Here is a 19,978-nt window from a genome sequence, read left to right as displayed (position 1 = left end):
TACTCAGATACAGAAATACACAAGTTAAATGAAAAGCAAATCTGTGGTTAAGAGGAATTTCCCCCCTTAGGTCACAGTGGCAAGAATCTTGAGGGTTTTTTGGTTGTTGTTTCTCTCCTCTTCTTCAATTTACCAGAGCACTTCGTAGGAAATGTCCACGTTTCCACATAATGTCAAAGAGATCAAAAGTAAAACATGATGTCATTCTATGCTTTTCTCCTCAATAATTACTTAAGTTATTTTTCTTGGAGAAAAACAGATACCCGTAGCTTCGCTGACAGCACCAATTTGCCATCTTATAAGAGGATACTTTTGAAACTTTAGGTTCCATGCCCACAGGCATAAAATAATTGAAAAAGGATGTGGTCTTAGGTTCTGAATGGATGGTCCTTTGTTACTTAACAATTTGGAGGAGAGTTGGTCCTTCTGGTTTGTGGTTTAATTCAGAATCATTGTATTACTTCATGTATCCTGTAACTATCCCTTTCTTTCCTTGTTCCTAAGGAGCTCTGAGTATATCATTAATTTTCAGTGTTATTACCATTATACTTTACTACCTAGGGTAAAAAGAGAAATTATTAATTTCTTCTTTAAGATTTTATTTATTTGACAGAGAGAGAGAGACAGTGAGAGAGGGAACACAAGCCAGGGGAGAGGGAGAAGCAGACTTCCTGCTGATCTAGGAGCCTGATGCGGGGCTCGATCTCAGGACCCCGGGATCATGACTTGAGCTGAAGGCAGACGCTTAATGACTGAGGCACCCAAGTGCCCCTATTAATTTCTTCTTAGCCACAGGTATTATAGAGAATATATACAGGTAAGAGGAAAATGTTGTTTCTTCTCATTCTCTGCTTCATATATATCTTTTGTTTTTAAACATATTCATGTGGTTTCCCATTTAAGCTGAATATTTATTTTGTCTTTCTATAGCTTAGACATCTCTAATTTTTTTTATCCCTTTTATCACTGTTACATCACCAGCACCTACAACATCCTCTTGCATAATGTTTGCTCCACACATATATTTACTGAATGAATTAGAACATTCATTTCAGTCCTAATCTTACTTTAAAAATCCTCTGAGAACTTTTGTAATGGCTTGTCGTCTTGCCCCCAAAATATGTCTTTGGGCTTCTCGCTTCCTTATACTTTAGGGTTTGGATGCATATATTTTGTCACGATCTCACTGGGGATGACACACACTTCCACTTTTGCCTACCTTAGCCAAAGCTTCATGATTATGTCCATCAAACACCTCTACTTAGATCTTTCTTCCAATTCAAGTTTAATACAGCTTGATTTTCCCCTCATCCTAGTCAACTAGTCATCCTAGTCAACTAGGATGAGGGGAAAATCATTAGAAGAAAATCCTTAGAAGAAATCATTAGAAGAAAATCCTTTTCTTCTAATCCTTTAAACCAAATCAAATTAAGTAACTTTTTGTATCCCATATCATCTCTAAGAGGTGACTCTGAAATCTCTTGTTGTGTGTATTAACTTCAGTAGAATGAAACATTGTCTTACATACAACTTATTCCAGAAAATTTTCCAAAGTGATCTTTTCTTATCCTCATAATGACACTACCTCTCCTCTTAAAACTTTCAACTTCTGTTGTGGATAAAGGCTTCCGTAATCTAGTCAATTATAAACTTTTTTGTTCTATTTATGTTTTTTATTTGACGGAAACACTAATAGCTTACTACTTTCATCAGATTTACTCAGATAACTGTAAAAAAAAAGATAACTAAAACATCCAAGTATTTTTCATTAAATTTGTACTTAATTCCTTCCAAATTATCTCTATATACAAGAGTAAAAAACAACTCATTAAATTATATGTCTCCTAATATTAAGAAATTCTTTTATTTCATTTATGGAAGATTCCTTTTAATAGCCTTCACGGAAGAGGGGAAGAGCGATAGTTCATTAATTCAAAAACCACAATCATTCTTACCTTTTAATATTATTAATTTTGCATAAATGTTGCTGAGTAAGTTTTCCAAAAATACCATTTTTATCACTATCCTAGGACCTCACTCTGGAGGGGTCTGCTGCTTTGCCAACCAACTTTTTTGATGAAGCCCTGGCATTGTCAATTGTCACCCAAATTATCAAACTTTATTTCACATTTCAGTATAAATCTCAGCTTCCCCTGGCTATGTTCAGTGAGAGGCAGTGATGATATCTGGGCTCAAGAGAAACCTTCAACAACTTATAAGGTGTTTGCAAGTTATAGAAAAGTCTCTTTTATATGACCCAGCATTCACTACCCGGTACTTTATATGCCTGCCTGGAAATAGGCTTAACTGTCTGAAGAGACACTACTGTAAACTGTTGCTCAGAAAAACACAAACAGAACAAGGTTAACTGTATTAAAAATGCACACACACACACACACACACACACACACACTCTTTGACCCAACAGTTAAAATCTCAGAACTTATCCTAAGGAAATGATCAAAGACTGCACTGTTCATAACAGTTAAAAATTGTCAACAGCATAAATGTTCAATAATAATACCTCTTTAAAAGTTGTGGTGCATCCATATAGTGGAATTCAATTACATTTTATACAAGGAATTGAGAAATTCATTGATATGAAAAAGCAAATGATTTACTAGGTAAAAAAAAAGCAGGTGACAAAATCATGTATGACCCTATTTTGTTAGGAAAATTATCTAAAAGTATATAAACACAAAATATTGAAAGTTGAGACACCAAAAATTAACAATGGTTATATTTCAGCATTGGAAGCACGGCGATTGTTTTCTTCTGTGCTTTAATTCTACAAACTTAATTTGTTAACCCCAAATGGCAGTGCTTACTACTCTCTTCTCCCCACTGACACATGATTTGGCTTTAAGCTCTGGTTGAAATAAATGACATTTTAAGAGAAAGCTCTTACCTGAATATCTGTCAATTTGTCCAAGATCCGACTTGCAAGCTTTGGGCCATTCTCCATAGTTGGGATGTGTATGGTCTACAAAAGAAAACCACATGCAGTATAACTTGAGGATATCCATGTGGACAGTGCCAGTAATAAGACACTCAGCAATTCTACTGTATCCAATATCCACTGAGATAAGGAATGGCACCATGATAATGTGACTAGCTCCTTATGCCAAAGACTTTTTTTTTTAATTTTTTAATTTATTTTTTATTTTTTTTATAAACATATAATGTATTTTTATCCCCAGGGGTACAGGTCTGTGAATCGCCAGGTTTACACACTTCACAGGACTCACCATAGCACATACCCTCCCCAATGTCCATAACCCCACTCCCCCTCTCCCAACCCCCCCCTCCCCCCAGCAACCCTCAGTTTGTTTTGTGAGATTAAGAGTCACTTATAGTTTGTCTCCCCCCCAATCCCATCTTGTTTCATTTATTCTTCTTCTACCCCCTAACCCCCCCATGTTGCGTCTCCACGTCCTCATATCAGGGAGATCATATGATAGTTGTCTTTCCCCGATTGACTTATTTCACTAAGCATGCTACCCTCTAGTTCCATCCACGTCATCGCAAATGGCAAGATTTCATTTCTTTTGAAGGCTGTATAGTATTCCATTGTGTATATATACCACATCTTCTTTATCCATTCATCTGTTGATGGACATCTAGGTTCTTTCCATAGTTTAGCTATTGTAGACATTGCTGCTATAAACATGCAGGTGCACGAGCCCCTTCGGATCACTATGTTTGTATCTTTAGGGTAAATACCCAGTAGTGCAAATTGTTGGGTCATAGGATAGTTTTATTTTCAACATTTTGAGGAACCTCCATGCTGTTTTCCAGAGTGGTTGCACCAGCTTGCATTCCCACCAACAGTGTAGGAGGATTCCCCTTTCTCCGCATCCTCGGCAGCATCTGTCATTTCCTGACTAGTTAATTTTAGCCATTCTGACTGGTGTGAGGTGATATCTCATTGTGGTTTTGATTTGTATTTCCCTGATGCCGAGTGATGTGGAGCACTTTTTCATGTGTCTGGATGTCTTCTTTGTCTTCTTTGCAGAAATCAAAGACTCTTTTTTATTCTGAATTAGAATAAAAACAAACTAGCCAATGACAGGTTGTTTCTTGTCTACCAACGGATTTTAGGGCACAAATGGTTTATATGCCAATCTTTAGGCTGATGTGAGGAACCAAAGAGAAACTAGGGGAACCGAAAATAGTGGGGAGACATAAAGAATCCTATTCCTTTCAGGATTTTGAGAACGTGTAGGATGAATGAATGGCCTCCTCGCCTAACCCTTCCAATAGGGGATGAGAAATCAAAAATATTTTGCCACAAATTAAAGCAAATCATTGCAGGAACATAAATTGAAGCAAGTCTATGCCTTCACAAAAGACTAAACCTATGTCTGTTCAAGGTCAGACCTCCAAGGGCCACAACCTCCACAATGCTGGACAGCATGGTTATGTTGGGTGCTGAGAGATTTCATGCTCCTAATTTATATTTGAGTCATGCCCATTCCTGCCCTTACTGGCTTACAGGCTTTTGATAGTTTGATTTTAACACACAGAGCCCATGCTGTCACTTTTCTTCTTATACTCTTTGGGATAACAGGATAATTAGATGTACCTGTTAGCTCTGAATGCCCTTGGACACAAACCTATTAAAAATGCATTGAACTTTATCAACTTCTTATTTCTAGAGGTGAAATAATTGGACTTAAAAAAATCTGACTTAATGACAACTTTAGTTGATTAAAAAAGCAGGCCAATGATGCATGTACCCAGATACTACCATAATAAAATGTGAAACAGTAGCTTTATAATCAGTGTAAGTATTGATACATAATAATTCAATTCTTCTCCACTGAAATGATTAATCTACAGATGGAATCATGTCAAAAGTCATTCCTCACAATCAAGTTTGAAAATTTCAAACAATGAAGCAGCCACCATTAAAATCAGAAAAGAAAATCACTTATGCTAAATTTAAAAACCAATTTTATTTTTATTTATTAATTTATTTTTAATATGTTTAATTTAAGCCAATTCACACTTAAGAATAATACCCACATGAATTTAAGCTATAAGACGATGATGTTAAATATCAGAGCTTGGGGTGCCTGGGTGGCTCAGTCGGTTAAGTGCCTTCAACTCTGGCCATGATCCTCGAGTCCTGGGATTGAGTCCCACATCGGGCTCCCTGCTCAGCCCCTAGTCTGCTTCTATCTCTTCCCCTCACCCTGCTCGTGTTCTCTCTCTCAAATAAATTAAATCTTTTAAAAAAATTTTTTTAAAAATATCGGAGCTTTGTCATAAAGGGGAAGCAAAAAAAAATACCCAAAACCCCAAAACCTACAACCCCCCCAAGAATGGAAATACCACATATTAAATCAGACTTAATTTATTGGGAGAAGAAAATTTCTTCCAACTAAACGAATGAATTCCTTTTGGAGGATTTTATCATGTGTGCCAAATTTGCCAAATGAAAATTTTTCATAAAATAGTCTGAGTAGTAATTACAACAGCAGCGATAATAATAATAATAATAATAATAATAATAATAATAATAATAATAAATGTAGGAGTTGATCATTCAAATGAATTTCCCATAGCTATTTGCCATTACTACTCCAGTAGTTTGGAAGTCCTTTTGGAAGCCAGAAATTGAAACCTAACTACCCGTAGAACTTTTTTAGTGAGCTATTACAGAGAAATAAGAGTGGAAACTTACTGGCACATCTCCAATCCCTACACTGACATAAGGCAGATGTGATACTTTTCCGAGGACAAAGCTGACTCCCCCCAAGACTGGAGCGTACACAAGATCACTGGAAAGATGAGAGTAAGTTTGGTAATATAGGTTTCTTGGGACAAACTGCCAAGTCATATTAAAAAAAAAAAAAATCCTTTGCATCTTGGGTCCAACTAGCATTTCATTTACACATTTAAAGGATTAAATTATAAGCAAATGCTTGGAAATGATAGGAGGTGAAGAAATAGTCTTACCTCACCCTTGTACAGTATATCAGAAATTGGGCAAACAACGCAGGCTGTACCAGAGCCAAACATCTCCCTCACCCGGTTCCCCTCCAGGGCTGTTGTCAAGTCATCCATGGTGAGGTACCTCTCTGACACCTTAAATTCACCCTGTTTGGAATATAAAAAATAAAAATATTAATATTTTCAAGGAAAAGGTATGCAAAAAAAAAAAAAAAAAAAAAAGAACCCTAGTGGTACTTACCTTCCTACATTATATTCTGACTACATTCAAATGTGAGACTCATCCTGTGAGGGAAAGCTGAGGGGAGCACCACCACCGTGTTCACACACGGAGGAGTTGAGCTACCTACTTGAGGTCACGGCATTTCTAAATGAGGTGATCAGAGAGAATAAAATAAGACGATCACTATAAAATACATGGTATATGCTAATACAGGCCAGGTTTCTTAGCCTTTTATTTGTTGTCAAGCCTGAAGCCTCACAAGATAAGGCACCCCCAATGCTAATTAGGGTGTGCTCTATGTTAAGAGTGTCTTGAACCCTATTTATCATAAAAGAATGTATCATATAATATTAATAATTATAGCTACCACTTATTGAGCACCCATTGTGTGCCAAATTCTCTCACTTTTAAGGGGGGGTTTATCATCCCCATTTCACGGATGAAGAAACTTAAGTTCAAGGAGAGGCTAGATGACATCCCTAAATGCACACAGTTACTTAAATGGCAAAAACTGAACTTGAACTCAGGTCCAATCTGAATGGCTCCAAATTTCCTCCTATCTCTACTGGGTCTTTCATAGAGTAAAAACATAGACTGAGTTTCACTATCTGAAATATTTCATTATTTTAAAACATAGAAAGTATATTTGGACTTTGAGAAATTACACTCTATATTTCCTTTCTTCCTAAATTCACTGATTCAGTTGACTTTATAGCAGAAATCCTCTTCCTGTCTTTAGTATCTCCTTAGGTCAGATTTCATCACTGAATTATTGGTATAACGTCATCAGCTTCTGCCAAACCATTTGAACTTTTATTTGCTTGAAGATAGGAAATGAAAAAAAAAATCTGATGTTTTTAAGCTATCTGCTTAAACGATCTGTTTAATACTCATTCTTCAATGTGTTTCATTCTCATTCTTTTATGTTAATGGTTAAAGTTCAAAGCCTGTCTCATCTTATTTAAAAAAAAATTCTCTGTTGTTTTCTTTTTTAATAAGATGAGAGTATTTTTTGAAACTTACAGATCCACGATAAAAATGAAAATCACAGCCCTTGGCAAGATTTAAAACATTAGAGGAAGGTATCATGCTCTAAGTATGATTTGAAAGGGTAGGAAAATATGTCTGCAATAGAAATATGGCTTTTTGCAAGTTTCAATTTATCTCAGTCTGCAATTGCAATTATGTCGTTCAAAGGTAAATAAATAAATAAATAAATTCCAGAAAATCAGCCAAGTTAACTGAAAACAAGATGAGCTCTGTGTTCTGGAAAAGAAAAAAAAATTCTTGTAAATAAACAGAATTGTTTTTACTCTGCTCACCCTTACTTATCTTTGGACAATTTCCCCTGTCTGGCAAGTAATGGTAACCCCCCACATGCCTCTTGGCATTTATGTCTCACTGTTTTCAAATAGCTTTTAAAATAAATTACAGCTGAGGAGTCAAGGAAAAACTTCCTCCATAATGACCTATTTTTCGAGCTAGCAAATCATTAGTGTGGGAAAGCATTTCCACTTACAGCTTGTCATCAAACCTTCTGTACGTGGTTGATTTTTTTTCTTTAATAAAACAAAAATTACTGAGCTTCGAAAATACATCTTTCCAACTGCAAACATATTTAGGACAGGGCAAGCTGCTTGAAATTACACCAACAGTTTGCAAATGTCATGCCCAATGTGCCAGCCAGCATGTGGCAGTTGGGTCTTGTCTACTTCAGAGTTTTGTAGAATTATTTATAGCACATTTCCTTTACTTCCAAAGCCTTTTCCAGAGAAACTATGCTAGTCCTCTCCTAGATAATACGTGCGTTTCTAAACATTTGTGCTATTAATACTGTTTGACCACAGTGCGCTCAAAGTCTTTTCATGTCCCTTGGAGACCACTGTAACACATGGGTCAAAAGTTCCATCCAAGAACCTTTGCCAGATAACCAACTCTTCCAACATTCATCTTGAGTATGTTATAAATGTCATTTCAATACCAAATGGCTTAACGTGCTTGCCTGTGTCACATGGATGAGAAGCTCTACTGAAAACAACTACATTTGCTTGAGTGTTTTGACTTTAAAATAAGCATGTATGTGAATTGGGGAGGACAGGGGGCAGGAAGGAGGGAGAAAAAAAGGCAGCCAAACTAATAATGTGATGTTAGTAAACATTTATATGTCAGTAAAATTCTTTAATTTCTCTGACTAGCGTGGTTACATTGGAATAAATAGAGGAAGGGAAGAACTAGAAATCACTGCCGACTAGAAACAACACACTCAGATTTGAGAAGTTCAGGACGGGTAAAATGGTAGCATGTGAAGTATAAACCAGGTGAGCTGGTAGGAGACACCTGGCAAAGAGTGTGAGATTAGTACTAGAAGACTTCCTCACTAGGATAACTCGCCAAACTGCTTTCTCTCCGCCCTTCCTACAAACAATACTTATCTAGCAGTATTGCCAAGACAGTCCATCTGGAAGAGTTATTTCCGCTCAAGTTCAGATTTAAAGATTAGATAACACTGGATGGAACGACAGAATATTATTTCGACACGAAGCTGGGCTTCTTTCGATTGATTTTTGTTTCATGCTTATAAAGTTGTTCCTGTCAAAGGCACCCACCCACTTGTGTGCCAGGTCCAGAATGCTCTGCCTCGTCACTCCTGGAAGAATGATGCCATCTAGTGGAGGAGTTGCCAGTTCTTCTTCTGTTAATTAGAAATTGAAAGACTTTCAAACTTGAACGACATTAGCCATGCCTTATATTAACAGCCATTAAAAAAAAAAAAAACTGTTTCTTGCAACTTTGCTGATAATAAACATGAAGATGATGTTACCGGTCTGCATTACCTAACTTTCCAAATCAATTCACACTCCAGGTAAATCTTTATTAAAAAGAGGAGGAGGAAGAAAAAGGAAGTAAAGCCACTCATCCAATCATCTTCAATGTATCCTTGCCTAGTAAAAACTGAGAAGATGTTCCACTACCAAACAGTAAGAGGAACCTTCTGAAGTCAAAATTTACCTCCGTGGATTAACGCTGGTTAGTGATTAGGATCATGTAGCTAGATTGGATACAGGAACGCTGATCATTACCAAACCATCTGAGACTCCTGTGGAGGACAGGAAGTACATATGCCTCTTCAGGTTGGTCACCATTTCTACACTGCCCTTTAGAGATATCCCTATCTATAATGATTTTCAAAACCTGGAGGGGTATCCACATCAAAGAGGGAGAGATACTGACTTCACACCTCTATGACTCAAATGTTAATGCATTCAGGGTAGGCTCAAGCATGGATGTGGCTAACAAAGAAAAAGAGAGAGGAAAACAAGAAATCCAAAAGATCAAAACATAGGTTCAAGGGTGATTCATGGAGAGAATAGGCTGAGACCCTGTTGTACTGTGAGAAGGATCACATGCATTACTAACCAACACGGGGGCCGGTATGATGATCTGTCTACGAGAATCAGTGGGATCCGACAACCGCACAAGCTCTCCTTACAGGAAAAGTCTGGTACTCAACTTCCCCTTCTCCTCCCCACATCTGGCACCCAGGAGTCTAATCTAGGGGGGAAATTTAAGCCTTAAATCATCACTCTATAAAGATGTTGAACCTTGTAACAGATGTGTTGCTTATCATTTACTTGCAAGAGCAATAAACAGCGTATGCTTGAAAGGATCGCCAGGTAGCAAGAACTGTAGAAATCACAGTGGTATCCGTAAGCTCCCCCAAGCCATTTTAAGCAGCTAAAAAGGACTTCAGAAATCACCTCATGCAATCCTTACTTTCCAGAAAAAGACAGAGGCTCTCTAAACATAAATGACTTGCAAGATTGGTGACACCAGGGGAGAGTCAGGATCAGAGCTTGTGTGTCCCAACACTGGGGCCACTGTCTTTTCTTTTAGTATCCTGTGGTCAGGGCTCCCCTACTCCCCTGTGGTTCCCCCAGACGTCCCCAACAAACAAGCTGTCTGGAAGACCAAAACCCTACATTCATGCCTGTGTCCCCTGAACTTGGCGCTGTGCCTGGCCCAGTGTGGTACGTAATAAGTGTTTCCGCATTAAAAAAATAAATAAATGAATGAATGAATAACCCTTTTTTCCTAGGAGACAGCAATATGATTTTTTGGAAGTTTGTTTCTAAAAATCATCTGCTGAAAACCACTTTCTGGAAAGGAGAAAATTTGTTCTTGGCAATGGTCTTAGGGCTACTTTTTGTCATGTTTAGAAGTGTTGATCTCAAAATAAACCTGTGTGTTGCGATAGCTAGCTAGCTGGACACATAAATGTGGGGATCTATGTGTGTGTGTGTGTGTGTGCGTGTGTGTGCGTGTGTGCGTGTGTGTGTGCGCGCAGACCCCACACCGAGAGACAAACACACTTCCAGCGCCTCCGAACTGGACCTTTCCTAAAGCCTGCTGAGCTCGAAGACTACATAAAGTTAAATAAAAACAGAGGCCTCGGATGGGCAAGTGCAGTTCTGTGAAATATACTTAACACCCAAAACTGCAACCACTAGCCTAAGGTCAAGGCACAGAACATCTGTTTCTCTGTTTGCCAGACAGAGATGATGACATGACAACATTTGGGTGAGAAATATTCATTTTCCTCTGCAACCACAAACATGCTTACAAGAGCCAGAACTGGCTCCAGATTGCCCAACATGAGGAAAACAGAGCCTACAAATACAACTTGTTTTTGACAAAGAAATCATTGGTAGGAGATGAAGAATTTAGAAGCAGTAACGGCAGATGTCATCTGTGACATCCCAAAGTCAATTTCCAATAAAAAATTCATTATTTTTTAAAATTATAGTTTGTATAGGGTTTGTAGTGCCCAAACACTGTAGTCCCCAAACACTGTCAGCACAAGGATTAAATTTATTCAACAAATGACATACTGAGGGCCTACTCTGTGCAGTTGTCTTATCTGTGCACCGTACGTATAGCAGTGAACAGAACGGATATAATTCCTGTTTACTTTCTAATAGGTAGAGGCAAATAAGTATTATGTTAAATATACATGAGATTATGGAGAAAAAAAAAAAGGAAAGAAAAGAGGGAAGGCAAAATGCCAGGAGTGATAGGGGAGGGAGCCTGCCATTTATTAAGATGCTTGAGGAAAGCCTTACTGAGAAAGGGATATGTGGGCAAAGACTGGAGAGCAGGCAGCAAGCCACACACACATCTGAGGGAGGAGGGCTCCACAAACAAAGTCTACAAATGCCTGATATCTGAGAAGGCTCATGGGGCCCGCGCAGACCGAGCAACATCAACATTCACTGCCATGATCATTCTCCCAACTAACTCTAAACTCAGCCACACCACTGGGTCTTATTTTCAGGGTAGCTCCAGAGACCAGGGCAAGGTAAAATGGTTTGTTCCAGCTGTGAATAGTAAGCATGTTTGGTAAATTACTCAGCAATACAGTGAGGCAGAGAATCAGTGCTGTGTGATCTTGCTCGCAGGGTCGCTGTTACTAGAATCAAAACCACATGAGTTACAGGCCCAGTACCACGGATAGCTACAGTTCACGGCACTGTGCTGTGAGAACAGATTATTTACTTGGTATACCTTTCTGGGGCAGCTGTCTTGTCCAAAAGGGGCAGTGAGTGTGCTCATAGAAAGATGGCAGGTTTTTACTGAAAGGACTCTACTCAGACCTCCGAGGGGTAAGGTTTGTGACAATCAATATCATTTTGTTGATTTTCAACTCATTATTCTTTGTATTTTCCAAAAGTCGCGTGGTATAAATCAAAGCTACTATAGAGTTCCTTTAGTGTCTCTTTTGTTTTTAGCCCAAAGGTTATTCCTGACATTCTACTGATTTCTCTCATGGTATTGTCCAAACATTTATTGTACTTCTTTTCCCTTTATTTCAAATTTTATTTGCTCTGTTAGGTGAACACCAACAAGTTGAAAAAGCATTAAAACTAAAGCCATCTCAGGCAACCATAACAGTTAACTCTTAAGGTCTGATATATTTTCTAAGAGCCAAAAGAAAAATTCACTCATGTCTATTCTGACCTTTAAAAGTCATGGTGGAAATGGTTCATGATTGTTGTTTGGATAACGGGTAATTTTTTCACCAGGACAAGTTTCTAGTGTTTCTGTTTTAAATCATGTAGCCCTGATTTAGACTGTACTTAAATCCTGACATCTCCCATCCATAAACAATGATGTTACCACTTCTGTATGATGTAATTGTTTTTTTTAGGGTTGTGTGGTTTTTTTGAGGGGAAGGGGGTTTGGGGGTAGGAGTGGGTAGGTGGAAAGGAGTCGAATCAATATATTTTCTCCTAAATACAGAGTGTAACACTGGCTGTCATCTTTCAAGCATAGCTTTCGATATATGTCATTTGCAATGACTCAAATTTAGAAATCACAAATATTCCAGTATAAATTTTGTTTCTAAACAGTGCCAAGTACAAAGAACAGAAATGGAAGACTCAGCATGATCTGCATCTGGCTTTTCAAATGCCAAGGATTACCAATGGCCAACCCAAGGACAAGGTGTACTCACCACACCTGTTTATTCTACAACTGACTGGAATATAAGGCTCATCTTATTAGTCTCTGCAACTAATGCTCAAATTAGTGCATAGCTCTGAAGTCAGCCACATCTGAATCACCATTTTCCTCCATAAGTAGCCAAAAACCAAAAGAGCAATAGAAGTTACTGTAGCTACTTTAAAAGAAAAAGTTCACTTGAAATTTTTATTGAAACGAATACTTAGACTTTACAAGTATTTGAAAACTTTTATCTCTAGTCTCTATACTCAGTACTGTGAAATGAACAGCCTAAGAACTTAAGCCTAAAAAGATGTTTTTAAAGTTTTATGACTATTAAAATTCTAATGGAAATAAATGCATATATATATATATATACACATATATTGTCCCCCATTATTGATCATTTCGTCCAATACCATAGACATTGTCAACATTTTGCTAAACCCCTATGGTCTCTACCAACTAACTGAAAAAATAGAAAAGAAAGATACTGAGCATTCGGGATATTTAAGGCAATGAAGAAATACAGATTTTTTTATAATGGGCACATATTAACAGTCTTGAATGAACCAGGATCTAAGTACAATCCCAAAATGGACCAATCTGCCCTTAAAAATAGTGTGTTTTAATCAAATTGAGCTCCAGAGTAAACCTGGAACGTTTCTGATGTATTATCCAAATATGCAGAAAGGGCAACAACTGTTACATGACTTTCAGCAAGAAAATACACTAAATGTCCTATCAGTAGAATCAGCAGACTATGCTTATATAACTACAGCATTTTTCAGCCGATAGCATATGATGAATGGCCACTGAATTGATCTGAGACTGATCTCCAAATGCAAGGGATTTTGGATAGGAAAATGGGTAAGAAGACAGCCGAGGGAATAAGGCAACACATCTTCAAATCACGGAGATTTAAATTCCTTAAGTTGACATCTCCACAATAAGCACATCTAGAGCCCAAACCCCAAAACAGAACTCAGTTCTGTGAATTAACACTCATTTCTACTTGAACAAAGGCACAGTAGTTCTTAGCCTATGGGCTCATGTACTTATTCCTTATTCTAAGGTTCTCGTTCTTTTTTCTCCAGCCTCATTTAAAATGATTGACAAATTGCAAAGAACTGAAATCAGAGTGAATTACCTCCATCTTCATTTATCCAGTAAAGAAAAAGATTCATAGTTCCAACTTCAGTTATCTGATTATCTTCTCCGTAGAGCCACAGAACCTGCTGACAGCCGTGATCCGCGGCTTCACATTGGGCAAAAAGGGATGAGCCGTAATTCCTTTTCAGAAAGAGAAAACATATTGACTGTGAATATACCACCCTTCTTATGCTATCTTTCCTACTAAAACCCTCAGATCTTTAATTTGTATACAGATGTAGTCAGTGCACCATGCCCTTTACATGTGTGTGCATGTATATTCTCTAGTTAACTGCATAACATTAAAGGAAACTCATTCGACAGACTAAATGATTTAACTGCACTCACGTGAGCGAGAAAGAAAGAACAGAGCAAAATCGTGGCATCCTAAATTGAAAAGTAGAGATATTGAGGACAAAGGTAGATAGCCAAGTTAATGATAACAGTCAAAAGTTCTTGGGTATTTTTTCAACTTCCAAGAAATCGTCTGTGGATTATTTCATTGAAACCTCACACCAGTACTCTAAGTTAGCCAAATGTGTATCAAATTACATGAAGTAGCAAAGCACCAAATTGTGCTCTCTTAGCTGAGACTTTTCGATAATATCCAAGAGATAGCAAATGCCCAATGTCTATATTCTCCAAACGGTGGGACAAAATGTTAAAAATCCTGCTTTTTAACCAAAAATATTCCAAAAGCCCATTTTGTTCAACATGCACTACTTATCCTAGATTATTCAAAATCAAAGGAAGATAACACATCTTCCTAGAATAACAGTTTAGTTTAACAATATTTTATTAAATTTGTTATCTTTCATCAAACTTGAATGAGAAAACTATGGAGTATATTACAACATGTGGATGAATGTTTTAGATAAAACAGAAGAGTCCTCAAATAAATATGATGTTTGCTTGCCTCCCTAAGTCCCTGGTTGTATAATTCACTTTCCTGCTGACATGCATTAATGTTAGCGTCCACAAAATACCCACCTAGGCCTTTTAAAGTGCCTCTTTTACATTCGGTCGAGATAAAAATGTCTAATTAAAAGTATCAGTTAAGCACGAGAGCCCCATTCACTGTGGCTGTCTGCCATTTTCATCCTACTATATTCTCTTTGGGCCCTCCTTTGGAGCCAAGTCATTCTGCTTGGGTTGATTGGAAGTCATTATACCTTGACCTACACAACTGAATTAAAGGGTGGGCATGTAGCTGCTCATATAAGCCCTTCTTTGAGTGATTCACTCATCCATTTTAATGTAGGGAAACAGAAAGATGTTATTTTACCCTTTGGGGGTAATGGCAGCCTGTTTGCTCTGACATAAGCCTGGCATCTACTGCATTCACGATCACTACCCTTCACAGGAGAAGGCATCTGAAATAGGAGAGCCCGAGGCTAACGTCAGGCAGAAGCTACCACAGAACATGGAGGGAGGAGAGAACCAGAAGGGAAGGGCAAGAGAGAGAGAGACAGACTGGGTAGGATGGCGGGTGAGCAGGACATACACAAGGGCTAAAGAGACTTGGCAACAATGATCTGAGCCCCTAGTGGGTCCACCGCTGCCATCCTACATACATGAGCCCCTCAATTCATTTTCTGCTTAAGATGGTTTGAGTCTGTTTCTTTTTTTTTATTTTTTAAGTAATCTCTACACCCACTGTGGGGTTTGAACCCACAAGCCCAAGATCAAGAGTCACACGTTTCACTGACTGAATGAACCAGGCACCCCTTGAGTTGGTTTTCTGACTTGCAACTCCAAGAATATTGACTCATAACTAAAACATTCTAGAAAAACTATAGGAAATAGGCCTTACCTTATATGGCTTCATGGGTCATGAATTTATTCACATCAAGGTAATGTAAGATTCATATAAAGAGTTTCAAAATAGGGCACCTAGTTGGCCCAGCCAGTTGAGCATCTGACTCTTGATTTTGGCACAGGTCATAATCTCAGGGTCACGGGATCGACCCCCACGTGGGGCTCCAAACCCAGTGCAGAGTCTGCTTGGGATTCTCTCCCCCTTCACCTTTTCCACTGTTTGTGCTCACTCTCTGTCTTGCTAAAATAAAAAGATCTTTTTTTTTTTATTTTTAAAGATTTTATTTATTTATTTGACAGACAGAGATCACAAGTAGGCAGAGAAGCAGGTATGGGGCAGGGGGCAGGGGAAGCAGGCTCCCCACTGAGCAGGGAGCTTGATTCAGGGGCTCTATCCCAGGACCTTGGGATCATGACCTGAGCTGAAGGCAGAGGCTTTAACGCACTGAGCCACCCAGGTGCCCCAAAATAAATAAATCTTTAAAAAAAAAAAAAAAGACCTTCAGGGGCGCCTGGGTGACTCAGTGGGTTAAAGCCTCTGCCTTCGTCTCAGGTCATGATCCCAGGGTCCTGGGATCGAGCCCCACATTGGGCTCTCTGCTCCGCAGGGAGCCTGCTTCCTCCTCTCTCTCTGCCTGCCTCTCTGCCTAGTTGTGATTTCTCTCTGTCAAATAAATAAAAAATATAAAAAAAAAAAGACCTTCAAAATGCAGATAATAAAATGAAAATTATCAGCCAATCTAGAGAGGATACAATTCTTCATATAGGAGGTTTTTGTTTGATGACCATAAAAAGCTGGACCACCCAGATTCAGAATTAATGGTAAATAAGCAATAGTGGAGTTAAAATTATGAATACTTTTCAATAATGGAGGATAAATGAGACTTCAGCAGGAGTCCAATAGAAAGAGCATGGGTTTGGGGCCAGTGGACTTTATAGTACAGCTCTTGAACTTCTACTATTTGGCTATGTGTGCACTTAAGTGAGTCAGTTCATAATTTTGCCTTAATGGATTCATCTGGCAAATACAAATACTTTACACACTGCATGGGCTATTTGGAAAAAATGAAGCAATAACAATAAAAGCTAAGAAACAGCTCATGTGAGCCACTTATAGCCTAATAAAATCAAGTTTTTTAAAAAAATAACTATTCTAGGGTACCTAGGTGGCTCAGTTGGTTAAGCAACTGCCTTTGGCTCAGGTCATGATCCTGGAGGCCCAGATCTCAGCAGGGAGTTTGCTTCTCCCTCTTACTGTCTACCCCTGCACCCTGCCCCATGCTCTCTTTCTCTCTCTCAAAAAAAACAAATAAATCTCTAAAAAAAAAAAAAAAAAAAAAAAAAAACTCCTCTATTTCAATTGACTTTTGCCTAGTTCATAGACATAGCCACTGAGACTTTATCATATATGAAAATGATTTCTCTCATAAAATGTTCTTCGTTAAGGATGAATACCCAACTTTTGTAGCAACATGGATGGGACTGGAAGAGATTATGCTGAGCGAAATAAGTCAAGCAGAGAGAGTCAAGTATCATGTGGTCATATGGGCCACCCAAGCGCCCCCAAATAAATAAATCTTTAAAAAAAAAAAGACCTTCAGGGGCACCTGGTTGCTCAGTGGGTTAAAGCCTCTGCCTTCGGCTCAGGTCATGATCCTAGAGTCCTGGGATCAAGCCCCGCATCGGGCTCTCTGCTCAGTGGGGAGCCTGCTTCCCTTCCTCTCTCTCTGCCTACTTGTGATCTCTGTCAAATAAATAAATAAAATCTTAAAAAAAAAAAAAAAGAAATACATGTCCTTGGGAGAAAGAGAAAAATGAAAAATTTGGACAACTGTCTATACAGAAAAATTTTAACTGTACATGGAATAAAAATTTGGGAGAAGATAGATTAAATACATCTGTCCAAAAGAGTAAATTCTATTGTGTGAAATCCAAGAGACTGCTCCTAAAGTAAGGTCCAGGAGATGAAATGAGAAAGCAAGCAAGCCTCATAGTATCAACTATTGTCTGCTGAGAGGATACTTAGTACTTGCCAGGCAGGGTACTGAGTACTTAAGTCCATTATTTCAATGAAACATCTTAAAACAACACTAGACTTTATTACACTTTGGAGGACTTAAAGGAAGAGGGCACTTAATAATAGAGGATCACACAGATACAAGCGTAGGACTCTCAGATATCTCTGAGTGCCAAGCCCATGCTGTTAACTGCCAGGTTATAGCACCACACTTATTGGCAGCTTTCTACAAGTCAACCACACGGTCCTAGGCACTTCATAGTACCCTGCTTCAGCCTCACAGGTAAGCTAGGTATTAACTGTCCTAACTTTATAAATGAAGAAACGGAGGCTGAAACCAGTTAAGTAATAGCCTAAGACTGTAAGGTTTTTGTTTTTTGTTTTTTTTAAAGATTTTATTTATTTATTTGACAGAGAGAGATCACAAGTAGATAGAGAGGCAGGTAGAGAGAGAGAGAGGGAAGCAGGCTCCCTGCTGAGCAGAAAGCCCGATGCGGGACTCGATCCCAGGACCCTGAGATCATGACCTGAGCCAAAGGCAGTGGCTTAACCCACTGAGCCACCCAGGCACCCCAAGACTGTAAGGTTTTTAAGCCAGGTCTAACTGACTTCAAAGCTTGTATTCAAGTACATGTAACTAATTAATTAATTAAGATAGAGGGGGGCAGGGCCAATTCTTTCCATATTAACAAGGAAACTAAGAAATCGGGAATAAAGATGTTCCTATGATGAAAGACCTTGTTCTAACTCAGTGTTTCTCAACTTTGTTTTCACATTAAAAAATTCTGATGCTCATAGAACTACCCTATAATCCAGCAATTATACTACTAGGTATTTATCTAAAGAATAGAAAAATAGTGATTTGAAGGGGCACATGCACGCAAGAGTTTATAGCAGCAATATCCACAATAGCTAAACTATGGAAAGAGCCTAGATATCCACTGATTGAGGATAAAGAAAATGTGGCACGCGCGCACCCACACCCCCACAGGAATATTACACAGCCATCAAGAAGAACAAAATCTTGCTATTTACAATGACATGGGTGGAGCTAGAAGGTATTATGCTAAGTGAAATAAGTCAGTAAGAGAAAGACTAATACCATATGATTTCAGTCTTATGTGAATTTTAAGAAACAAAGCTGATGAACATAGGGGAAGGGAAGGAAAAACAAAAGAAGACGATATTGGAGAGGAAGACAAATCCTAAGAGACTCTTAACTATAGAGAACGAACTGAAGGTTGCTGGAGAGGAGGTGTGGGGGGATATGTGGTAATTGGGTGATGGATGTTAAGGAGGGCACTTGACAAAATAAGAACAGGGCGTTATATGCAACTGATGAATCACTGAATTCTGCTCCTAAAACCAGTAATACACTATATGTTAACTAACTTGAAAATAAAATTTTAAAAAAATTCTGATGCTTACTTAGGCTCTAGCCATGGAACCCAGAGAGGAGTAGTTGGTAAAGCTGATTTTAATCTGGAACCATAGGTGAGAACCACAGTGCTAGAACTTTCCTTCAGCTGTGTGCCATTGTACTACTTCTCTCACTTATGCATATTTAGATGTAAAAGAACAACATTATCTCTGATGGTTTCAAAAAAGTGGAATAATCTTAGAATAAAAAGAAATCCAGAGTGCCTGGGTCGCTCAATTGTTAAGTGTCTGCCTTCGGCTCGGGTCATGATCCCAGGGTCCTGGGATCGAGTCCCGTCATCAGACTCCCTGCTTGGCAGGAAGCCTGCTTCTCCCTCTCCTATTCCCCCTGCTTGTGTTCCCTCTCTTGCTGTCTCTCTCTGTCAGATAAATAAATAAAATCTTAAAAAAAAAAAAACACACAAAACAACCCTTCTCTCTCTTCCTTAGCATAACTGGGAAGGCAGAAATTTTCTTGAGCTGAGGAAAACCAATAGCTATTTAATAAATGTCAACTGACTACAGAGGTGCTAAAAAACTTGGAAGGTAATTGTTGAATTAATTGGTTTAGAAAAGAAGCAATAATAAAATCTAAGGGGGCTGCCAAATGTCTTTGCCAACGAAATAGGTTGATACTAAATGAAGAATCCTGTGTTTCCCTTGCACGTCTTCAGTTAAAAAACCACCCTTCGGGTTACCGCCTTCCCACTTGTCATTCCTGCTTTATTTATAAGACCCAATATTCTCTTCTCTAAGAGGTTTTATGCCAACTTCCACTGATCATGGCCCACCTGAGCCTAAAGAGTCCAAGTATATTGATTTTTTTATAAGAGACTTTATTATTTTTTATAACAGTTTTAGGTTTACAGAAAAAGTGAGCAAAAAGAGTTCCC

At 38.4% G+C, this 19,978-nt stretch overlaps 1 protein-coding gene across 3 annotated transcripts in view; it reads right to left on the bottom strand.

Annotated features, from left to right (window-relative positions):
* BCAT1 (branched chain amino acid transaminase 1) overlaps nucleotides 1–19,978 on the bottom strand; it is a 112,728-nt gene that overhangs the window by 11,502 nt on the left and 81,248 nt on the right. For all 3 annotated transcript variants that reach the window (XM_046013409.1, XM_046013407.1, XM_046013408.1), the window contains 4 exons: nucleotides 13,830–13,972; nucleotides 8,788–8,873; nucleotides 5,965–6,105; nucleotides 2,909–2,983 (listed from right to left, as the gene is read on the bottom strand). In XM_046013409.1, the coding sequence (XP_045869365.1) occupies nucleotides 2,909–2,983; nucleotides 5,965–6,105; nucleotides 8,788–8,873; nucleotides 13,830–13,972 (445 nt within the window). The remainder of the gene's footprint in view (nucleotides 1–2,908; nucleotides 2,984–5,964; nucleotides 6,106–8,787; nucleotides 8,874–13,829; nucleotides 13,973–19,978) is intronic.

Source organism: Meles meles, chromosome 7 (genome assembly GCF_922984935.1).
Source record: "Meles meles chromosome 7, mMelMel3.1 paternal haplotype, whole genome shotgun sequence".
NCBI classification, from domain to species: domain Eukaryota; kingdom Metazoa; phylum Chordata; class Mammalia; order Carnivora; family Mustelidae; genus Meles; species Meles meles.
The sequence above is the reverse complement of the archived record's forward strand: the minus strand, read 5'-3'. Positions and strand labels throughout refer to the sequence as shown.